General features: G+C 39.1%; 2 protein-coding genes across 4 annotated transcripts in view; one reads left to right on the top strand and one right to left on the bottom strand.

The window, feature by feature from the left end:
• The window catches only part of FIRRM (FIGNL1 interacting regulator of recombination and mitosis), a 49,482-nt gene extending 42,377 nt beyond the window's left edge, over positions 1–7,105 (bottom strand). The window contains exons 1-3 of one of the 2 annotated variants that reach the window (XR_011490371.1): positions 6,922–7,105; positions 1,401–1,440; positions 114–202 (exon numbers count right to left, since the gene is read on the bottom strand). Coding sequence is in view for 1 of the 2 variants with exons in the window: in XM_020874129.2 (XP_020729788.2) it covers positions 114–202; positions 1,401–1,440; positions 6,922–7,032 (240 nt within the window). In the remaining variant the exon portion in view is untranslated. The remainder of the gene's footprint in view (positions 1–113; positions 203–1,400; positions 1,441–6,921) is intronic. The other variant, XM_020874129.2, reaches the window with a different exon arrangement.
• A 34-nt stretch (positions 7,106–7,139) lies between these two features.
• METTL18 (methyltransferase 18, RPL3 N3(tau)-histidine) lies at positions 7,140–9,590 on the top strand. Of its 2 annotated transcripts, none has more exons than XM_020874141.2 (2): positions 7,140–7,346; positions 8,211–9,590. In XM_020874141.2, exon 2 carries the CDS (start codon positions 8,421–8,423, stop codon positions 9,540–9,542), a length of 1,122 nt encoding a protein of 373 aa, XP_020729800.2. In that variant the 5' UTR covers positions 7,140–7,346; positions 8,211–8,420; the 3' UTR covers positions 9,543–9,590. The 2 variants fall into 2 exon arrangements, with proteins under 2 accessions (XP_020729800.2, XP_020729799.2); XM_020874140.2 differs by having other exon boundaries at positions 7,140–7,303.
• Positions 9,591–10,755: the final 1,165 nt, after the last annotated feature.

Raw genomic sequence — 10,755 nt, forward strand, 5'->3', positions numbered from 1 at the left:
TATTTCAAGCATGTGATACATTAAGAAATTAAGAATAAATGGCCTAAAACTGAGGCTAGATTTTAATAGCCTTGATAACATGTAGATTGATTAAGATAACAATAGTACTATACCTTTGGCAGCACTTGTGAAAAGAAAGTCTGTTCCAACGTCAGGTGGTTCATATGAGGTAAAAACATTTCCACAATAATTTTCAAAATTTCTATAAAAGAAAATAGTAACATATTTTGTAACATATTAAGTCACATCAGCTAACAAAGATTACTACCCCTTCCCAATGCAAACATATGTAAGTAATACCAACCAAAAGCCTTGAATAGTTTCAAAATGCCATAGTCTATTAGAGAAACTATTAACAATTAAATAACCTGAAATAATAGCAAAATTAAAAAAAAAAAACATGTATGTCCAGTAATTGAGGATCAGTTAATGGATGAGATACATCTACTGAATAGGATCTGCGATCATTAAAACATTTGTTAGAGATCATGTAAAACTATGATAAAATGTCCACAGTACTTTAAGCTAAAATGAAGAGTTTCAAATGGTATAATTCTAATTTTAATATATATAAACATGTATACACAAAGGATAATACAGATAGGCTGGCAGGAATATACAGAATCAAGATGAGGATGTCTTATGCGAAAATCTTAAATATTTCAGATTCATAATTGTTTTATTATTGTTTTTCTGCATGTTAACAAATTTTCTATACTGAATGTGCATGACTCTTAACCTCAGGATTAAAAAAAATAACTGTTACTTAAAAAAAAATTAGACTCCATATGCCCATATGCAGCACATAGGTTCAAGATTGTAAGCAAATATTCCACAATCAAGTGAAATGTAAATAGAAAAGAACTCAAAATATATGGGTAAACTAGAAAGGACAGTCTTAATTCTGTACCTCTTCTAAGTAAATAAGTAAATCACATCAAGTAAGAGTAATAAAGACAGATGAAGATAAAGTCAACTTTTCCAAATAACAAATTTGTCATGCCTAAACAACCAGCTTTTTGTAACTTAGAAAGTATTTTCTAACTGACATTACACGTACAAAGAGGTTGAAGGTTATTCAGTAGACTATAAATTATGTTTTTTATAGGTCTAACCAGCTTAACAACTAATATTTAAAATGTACATTGTGCTTATCACACGTTATCAAATAGAACACTTTTGGTATCTATGCAGACTGAAATTTAAAACTTTTTAAGTACTATAATTTGAGATAATTGGTCATTCTAAGTAACAAAATATTGTAACACTACATTAGATTATAAATGTTGTAACACTACAATAGAGAATAAATTCAAAGGGAATATGAAACCATACTGAGATGTGGGACTCATGTTTTAATGACATCAAAGCAATCATACAATTAAGACAATTTTACTTACGAGTATGCTCGATCCAACTGTCAGAATGCTGATACATAGAGTAAAAAAATTAAGGAGGATACTAGTATTATAGTATTAAGATATTCAATATCACAGTAATCCAAGTCTACGCCCCGACCAGTAACGCTGAAGAAGCTGAAGTTGAATGGTTCTATGAAGACCTACAAGACCTTCTAGAATTAACACCCAAAAAAGATGTCCTTTTCATTATGGGGGACTGGAATGCAAAAGTAGGACGTCAAGAAACACCTGGAGTAACGGACAAATCTGGCCTTGGAGTACAGAATGAAGCAGGGCAAAGGCTAATAGAGTTCTGCCAAGGGAATGCACTGGTCATAGCAAACACCCTCTTCCCACAAAACAAGAGAAGCCTCTACACATGGACATCACCAGATGGTCAACACTGAAATCAGATTGATTATATTCTTTGCAGCCAAAGATGGAGAAGCTCTATATAGTCAGCAAAAACAAGACTGGGAGCTGACTGTAGCTCAGATCATAACTCCTTATTACCAAATTCAGACTTAAATTGAAGAAAGTAGGGAAAACCACTAGACCATTCAGGTGACCTAAATCAAATCCCTAACAATTATACAGTGGAAGTGAGAAATAGATTTAAGGGACTAAATTTGATACACAAGAGTGCGTGATGAACTATGGACGGAGGTTCATGACATTGTACAGGAGACAGGGATCAAGACCATCTCCAAGAAAAAGAAATGCAAAAAAGCAACATGGCTGTCTGAGGAGCCCTTACAAATAGCTGTGAAAAGAAGAGAAGCAGAAAGCAAAGGAGAAAAGGAAAGATATTCCCATTTGAATGCAGGGTTCCAAAGAACAGAAAGGAGTGATACGAAAGCCTTTCTCAGATCAGTGCAAAGAAATATAGGAAAACAACAGAATGGGAAAGACTAGAGATCTCTTCAAGAAAATTAGAGACACCAAAGGAACATTTCATGCAAAGATAGACTCAATAAAGGACAGAAATGGTATGGACCTAACAGAAGCAGAAGATACTAAGAAGAGGTGGCAAGAATACACAGAAGAACAAAAAAGATCTTCGTGACCCAGATAATCACAATGGTGTGATCACTCTCCTAGAGCCAGACATCCTGGAATGGGAAGTCAAGTGGGCTTTAGGAAGCATCACTACGAACAAAGCTAGTGGAGGTGATGGAATTCCAGTTGAGCTATTTTAAATACTAAAAGATGATGCTGTGAAAGTGCTGCACTCAATATGCCAGCAAATTTGAAAAACTCAGCAGCGGCCATGGGACTGGAAAAGTTCAGTTTTCATTCCAATCCCTAAGAAAGGCAAAGCCAAAGAATGATCAAACTACTGCACAATTGCACTCATCTCACACCTTAGGAAAGTAATGCTCAAAACTCTCCAAGCCAGGCTTCAACAATACATGAACCGTGAACTTCCAGATGTTCAAGCTGGTTTTAGAAAAGGCAGAGGAACTAGAGATCAAATTGCCAACATCCGCTGGATCACTGAAAAAGTAAGAGAGTTCCAAAAAAACATCTATTTCTGCTTTATTGACTATGCCAAAGCCTTTGACTGTGTGGATCACAATAAACTGTGGAAAATTATTCAAGAGATGGGAATACAGACCACCTGACCTGCCTCTTGAGAAATCTGTATGCAGGTCAGGAGGCAACAGTTAGAACTGGAAACAGAACAACAGACTGATTCCAAATGGGAAAAGGAGTACGTCAAGGCTGTATATTGTCACCCTACTTATTTAACTTATATGCAGAGTACATCATGAGAAATGCCGGACTGGATGAAGCACAAGCTGGAATCAAGATTGCTGGGAGAAATGTCAATAACCTCAGATATGCAGGTGACACCACTCTTATGGCAGAAAGTGAAGAGGAACTAAAGCGCCTCTTGATGAAAGTGAAAGAGGAGAGTGAAAAAGTTGGCTTAAAGCTTGACATTCAGAAAACTAAGATCATGGCATCTGGTCCCATCACTTCATGGCAAATAGGTGGGGAAACAGTGGAAACAGTGAGAGACTTTATTTTCTTGGGCTCCAAAATCAGTGCAGATGGTGACTGCAGCCATGAAATTAAGACTCCTTGGAAGGAAAGCTATGACCAACCTAGAGAGCATATTAAAAAGCAGAGAGATTACTTTGCCAACAAAGGTCCATCTAGTCAAAGCTATGGTTTTTCCAGTAGTCATGTATGGATGTGAGAGTTGGACTATAAAGAAAGCTGAGCGCCGAAGAACTGATGCTTTTGAACTGTGGTGTTGGAGAAGACTCTTTGAGAAGTCCCCTGGACTGCAAAGAGATCCAACCAGTCCATCCTAAAGATCAGTCCTAAATGTTCACTGAAGGACTGATGTTGAAGCTGAAACTCCAATACTTTGGCCACCTGATATGAAGAGCTAACTCATCTGAAAAGACCCTGATGCTGGAAAAGATTGAGGGCAGGAGGAGAAGGGGATGACAGAAGATGAGATGGTTAGACAGCATCACTGACTCAATGGACATGGGTTTGGGTGGACTCCGGGAGTTGCTGATGGACAGGGAGGCCTGGCGAGCTGCAGTCCATGGGGTCTCAAAGAGTTGGACGTGTGAGCGACTAAACTGAACTGAGTAAGATATTCACTACTGAGAATAGATTTTCAAAAGATCTTTCTTGAAGTTTAAGCAATGATAGTAAGAGACTAAAATTAGACTCAGATTACTGGCATAATTTTGCTTTTAAAAAAGTAATGCTTATTAGGCTAACAAAGAACAGAATGAAAATACTTTAAGGAAGTATTTTCAAAATGCTCAAGGATAAACTTATCTCTTCAAACTATATGTAATTATGACATATTTCTGACAGATGAGAAACAGTCCATAATAACCCATGGTTTCTGGTTTCCGAAACAAATTTCTTTCCCCTTAGCACTTCTATAGTACTGTATCTACACCTGTCACGGATCATTTTCTACCTTCTTCATGTTATTAGCATATCTATCTTATCACCTTATCAGACTGAAACTCTTCTGCAAATAGCTTACAAATATGTGATAATAAACTATCCTATGTGCACTGTAAACGTCAACAGTAATCACATTATAAACTATATACTTTCAAACCATTAAGAATTGTTAGAAAGTTTTTACTATAAAAATAATATGAATTATCAAAGCATGTGTCAATCTTAAAAATTACCACCACAACCCCAATACAGTAATATAAGAAGTCATTCTTCTTCTGAAATCTCACTTCGCAACTACATATCTTACAGCAGCAATCAAAATGAGGCATGGTCATTAATTTATTTTAGTTCAGGGAAGAATCAGCCTCATGGATAAATTTTAGAAAAGGTAAAAAAAAAAATTTAGCCTCTTCCAAAATTTAAACTTAAGTTATGGTTATACAGACAAGCAGGCAAAGACTGAAAAATAACATGCAAAATGCAAAAGATAAAAATAATTATGTTTGGGTGACAGGACTGTGGATTTATAGAAAATTTCTTTCATTTGTTGAAAAGTGCTGTAGTAAAACCAAAAGCTGAAAAACAAAAATCATATAATGAGACTTCATGCTGTTTAAAACGTGACAAAAGTTTTTAGCCCTTCACTGAATGCTTACTATGTGCCAGGAACTATTCTAAGTGCTGGAGACAATGCAGTGAAAACAAAATTCCTGCCTTTATGAACTTCACAGTGTAGTGAGGAAAAGCAAAAATAAAACAAAGTAAACAACATAATTTCTATTAACGATCTGACTGCTCTATAGAAAACTGAACAGAGCAATGTGATGAGTATTAGTGACTGGGTTGGGGGAAACCACCAAAAACTCAGGGCTCTGAAAAGGGCTTACCTAGGCAGGTGACATTTGAGCTGAAACCTGAATGAGACCTACCGAAGGCTGGGAGAGCTACATGGAACATCAACAAACATGAAGATCCTAAGGCAGGTGAGCTTCATGTATCTTTGGTTAGAATGTAGTGAGCTAAGCAGGAGAGGACAAGGCTTCGAACATGAGGAGACTTGAAAGTAAAAGTTTAGGTTTTATTCCTAATTTGTTAAGAAGCCCTTGTGGTAAGGGGTGCTTTAAAAAGGAAATGACATATTTTTCAACCTGAACTTTTATTGGAGAGATTATAAAAGGACATGAGTAGAAGCAAGAGAACTATTAACTACAGCCCAGATGAGAGGTTACGGGGGCTTGGAGCAGTGGCAGAAAATGGGGATGATGGATTCAAGATACATTCTGAGGGCAGAAATGAAAGAACTTGATTAAAGGTTTTGGCTTGTGAAACCGTTTAAGAAGCCCAGGGGTTTTGGTTCTTTCGAATTTTGAGATGAAACTTAAAATTTCATCAAAAGAACAGGTTTTTGTTCTTTCGAATTTTAAGTTTGAGATGAAAACCAGGAGAGAATGCTGACTTTTTCTTTTTGGGGGGGGGAAATAAAAATTTTTACTTTCAATTACTGAAATCCCCTATGAGCTTGAGGTGGGGAAGGAGGAACCATGTTCTTTGTTCCCCCTAAGCCTAACACCCTGCCTGCTATGTATTATGTACACTGCAAAAGTGTTTGAGAAGAATGGCTATTAGTTGCAGAAATCAAAAATCTTTTAGGAGAGAAATTCCACATGGGCACAACTAAGAAAGGCTTTTGGCACCGAAGTGAGATTTTGACAGTGTCCAGGTGAATGATTTCTTTGTGACAGTAATATCTACATTTGGCTTTATCTGTAAAAAATTACTTGTGCAGTGTTCAGAATGTCTCAAGTGAGGCTCTTGTTTTTGAGTGCAGTTTTAAGTTTTCTGTGGTCAAAGCTGTTAAAAAAAAAAAAAGTTACCCTTTAACATGAGGGGTTAGGCCTCAACATATATTTACAATCCAAAAGGGATTCAAGTACTAAATGGTCTGCACCTGAACGGAGTACCTCAAACGCAGCACATGAAAGCCAATTAGTAAACGAAGCAACTCCTCACCAGCAATAAACCAAGAGGTTTGAAAACTGGGCGGGAATAACATTTGAATTTGCTTAACATCTTTTACAGACCTGGCACATGGCAGAACTACGTCTTTTAATTTGATTCTCAAAATAGTGGAGGAAGGTATTCACTTTCACCACCCATTTTAGAGATGAGCGCTCGGAGTATCACGCTCTCCTCTACTTCATCCAGAGTCGGCTCACCTTACAGCTCAAGGCTAAGTTCGTGTCTCTCCCGATATCCAACAAGCAAAAGTAATCACAGTTAATTGCACGTAAAGAGCAACCTGAAGGCCCAGAGGAGTGGAAGGAAACGCCATATCCACTGCCGAAAACCATTTAAGAACACCCGAAAGCCCTCCCAACGCCAAAGCCAAGCGTACTCCGGCTTCAGCATCCACGGCTCTCGCTCGCCCTTCATTTCCTCGCTTACTCATCTCGCTGTCAACAGAGAAGGTTGAAGCTGCAAGGACCCAACAAGGCCCGAAAGCGGGTTAGATGAGACAGAAGGTTGGAGACCGGCCCCACAGCCCTCTCCAGGTGGAAATGACAATAAAGGATATAAGGAGCCGAGGCAGGACAGACGGCAATTCCCGGCGGCATAGTTCCTCCGGCCAGCTACTTATTTCTTCCAGTGGAATCGCGCTCGCCGGGACAGCGCGTTCCTGAGACATGCTTTCGCCCAGCACCAAAGCTTCCAAACACTCCCGCCAGAGCCAAGACCGGAAACTCCCACAGTCCCGGCAGGCCTTGCGAACCAAGACCATAGAGAGGAAGGGCGCCGCCTTCCTTGGTGAGCCCGGGCCCCACACGACTGGGAAGAAAGCCGGGCTTGTCTGGCCTGCGGAGGACTCGATTCACTGGTGCACGTTTCCGGTCTGGCGAGTCTGGCCGGCGTTCTCCGCGAGGGGAGTCGGGAGTCCGCCGGGCGGCGAGCATCTTAAAGTTTGTATCGCTGTTAACGTTGTTTTGAGACGCTGTGGGGGAGGTGAGGGCCGAGAGTCCCCAGATTTACAACCTTCCATCCCATGGGGCATTTTGGTTGCACATCTGGGGTTGGGTTTGACCCGGGCATGCGACCAGGAATGACTGCAAGTCCCGCGGTGAAGTGGGATAGAAACAGGCGACTTCCTACCCTCTTAATGTGTTGACCCTACTCTGTACCTCTTGTGTAATGGTGCTAGAGACCCACCTGTCAGAATTGGTGTGCAGATTGAACTGATGGTATATATTAAGTGTCTAACCCAGAGAAGACCCTCTTAAGTTGCTTCCATTTTCTACGGGCCTGTCCACACGGTTCAGTACCCTTATTTTGTGTCAAGCTAATCTTTACTAATTACTCCAGAGTTACCTCCCTCCCAGTACAGTTAGGGCTGCTGATCTCGGCTGAATGTTTGTAGTTAGGTCATTTGGATGAATTTACACACATCAGCATACCTGTGCATGTTTTTAAAGGGATGCTCATTCAGCAAAATACAATCTTGAAGTCCTGTTACTTGAAACAGTAACAGACTGAAAAGATTCTGGCAGTTTAAGAGGGAAATATTATATGTTTGCGCAGGGTCGTGACAATCGCTAGACTGATCATTTTCTGCCCAAGAATTTCTGACTCTATTGTTTTTAATTGTTGCTGCTGCTGCTGGCGTTATTTTGTTCGTTTTTAGAATTTATTATCTTCAGCTTTTGAACCCTGAAGGCTGTGTGTGTTTCCAAATCTCTTGTCTCCTTCTCCCTCCACAGCTTTCATAGAAAAGCTGTTGGTGGGGGAGGGTGGAATGTTTAATATTAAATTTAAATGAAATGTGTCACTTTGCTTCTTAATAACAATTTTCATTTCTTTCCTTTTCTCTAGAGCTGCACTGAAAGAAGAGCAAAGACCTCTTAAAAGTCATTTGGAAATAGCTCCGAATATTTGTAACTGTATAAGCAACTAAAGAGAAATAGACTTTCAGCAAAACTAACAATAATTAATTGAGGCAGGTTTATATGTGTGTCATCAGTTCTATCCAGAAGTTGAAGAAGCTTCCTTGGAGTTTAACAGTTGTGTGCATTTTATGAGAGAATGACTTTTCAATTTAATTTCACTATAGAAGACCATCTGGAAGATGAATTAACATCTCTTGCAGATGGAGCTTTAGCCGTACATTCCTCAAAAGAGTCTTCAGTCTCAGAAAGACAAAAAGGTACACACAGAGACAAAAAATGTTCCACAGAACAATCTGACTTGCTGCAGGACCATTTGTGGGAACATAAGTCAGAGGGAAATGAGGCTCCCTCTCAAGATCCAGACAGTTCATTCAGTACAGCTAACAGTTCAAGTAACTTGGAACCACACGAGGAAAAGACCTGCTTGAGAGTTGCCAAAGAGCATGCTATGCCTAAAGATTTAAAGAAAGTGTTAGAAAATAAAGTCACAGAAACATTACCAGGTCTCCAACACATTAACATATCAATAATGAAAACCACCTTGTTGAAAGAGAACTTCCCTGGAGAAAACATCATTTCAAAAAGCTTTTCTTCTCACTCTGACCTGATTTCAGGTGTTTATGAAGGAGGCTTGAAAATCTGGGAGTGTACCTTTGACCTCCTGGCATATTTGACAAAGGCCAAAGTGAAATTTGCTGGGAAAAAAGTGTTGGATCTTGGTTGTGGATCAGGGTTGCTGGGTATAATGGCACTCAAGGGAGGTGCCAATGAAATTCATTTTCAAGATTATAACAGTGTGGTGATTGATGAAGTAACCTTACCTAATGTAGTGGCTAACTCCACTTTGGAAGATGAAGAAAATGATGTAAATGAACCAGATGTGAAAAGACTCAGGAGATCATCAGTAGCACAAGAGCTATGTAAATGCCGCTTCTTTTCAGGGGAGTGGTCTGAGTTTTGTAAGCTTGTACTGAGCAGTGAAAAACTCTTTGAAAAATATGATCTCATTCTTACCTCAGAAACGATCTACAATCCAGATTATTATGGTCCTTTGCACCAAACATTCCTTAGATTGTTAGATAAAAATGGACGGGTGCTTTTGGCCAGCAAAGTACATTATTTTGGTGTGGGTGGAGGTACTCATCTCTTCCAGAAGTTTGTAGAAGAAAGGAATGTATTTGAGACTAGAACACTTGAAATAATCGATGAAGGACTAAAGAGATGCCTAATTGAAATGACTTTTAAGTACCCCAGTTAATGCCCACTGACTGTCCTAAGTGAAATAAACAGAATAACCAAAACCTTATTTTGAATTATTTCTGCTTTTCTATTATTTTATTTCTGAAATTATGATGTTTGTTTAATTTTGTTTAGCCAAATAAGAGACCAGCTATATTAACAACACTTTACTTGCTAGGTGAGACAGAGAGAACAGTGTTTCTGAGCATTTGAAGAGATTTCCTAGGAAGTCATTTTGTGAGAAAGTTTTCTACTCTCCACTTTCATTCTATTTAACCTTTCTACCACCTTTGGCATATAAATTTGCCATTTCTTACTTCATGTTTGAATTTCTTCCCAGTCTTGTCAGTTTCCCACGGAGTGCCTGGTCAGGCACCATGCTGTTCATTTTAAAGGCATGCATGCATGCATGCTTACTAACTTGCTTCAGTCATGTCCAACTCTTTGTGACCCCATGAACTGTAGCTTGCAAGATTCCTCTGTCCATGAGGTTCTCCAGGCAAGAATCTTGGAGTGGGTTGCCACGCCCTCCTTCAGGGGATCTTCCTGACCCAGGGATTGAACCCCCATCTCTTACCTTTCCTGCTCTGCCAGATGAGTTCTTTACAACTAGAGGCATCTGGAAAGCCCAAAGGTGTACATATGCATTGCTAAATGGTTCTGAACCTAAATATTAGATCGGAGGTGTTAAGTAACTAGGAAGAAGTTTTGGGCTTTTTAAATATTCATTTATTTTGTATAACAAGAATCAGAATGCTGAGCATTCTCAGAATTCACACTGAGATGGAAGAAATAAAGGGGAGTCCTGATAGTATAAAAGTGATACAGAAAACTTACAGTGCTTGTAGCTATTTTGTAGCAAAGTAAGTAGGAGATCCTAGGGTCTTGGTAGGAGGAAAAAGAACAGGAAACAAAATTTCAGATTCTAAGGAGTAAAGATTATTCATTCTTTAAGTAATAGGGAAGAGAAGAAGAGAGAAAGTATTTTTATTTTAATGCAAAATTTTCACACTTAACGAACCTGAAATTGGAATCTACCTTACTGTTTATAAATGCAATGCTAGAGATCCAGGTTCCATCTCTGGGTCAGGAAGATCCCCTGGAAAAGAGAATGGCAATCCACTTCTTACCTGGAGAATTCCATGGGTAGAGGAGCCTGGCGGGCTATAGTCCTCAGGGTAACAAAGGGTCATATATGACTGAGTGACTAACATTTCATTTTTCAACCTTAC

This window comes from Odocoileus virginianus, chromosome 11, assembly GCF_023699985.2.
Source record: "Odocoileus virginianus isolate 20LAN1187 ecotype Illinois chromosome 11, Ovbor_1.2, whole genome shotgun sequence".
Lineage (NCBI taxonomy): Eukaryota > Metazoa > Chordata > Mammalia > Artiodactyla > Cervidae > Odocoileus > Odocoileus virginianus.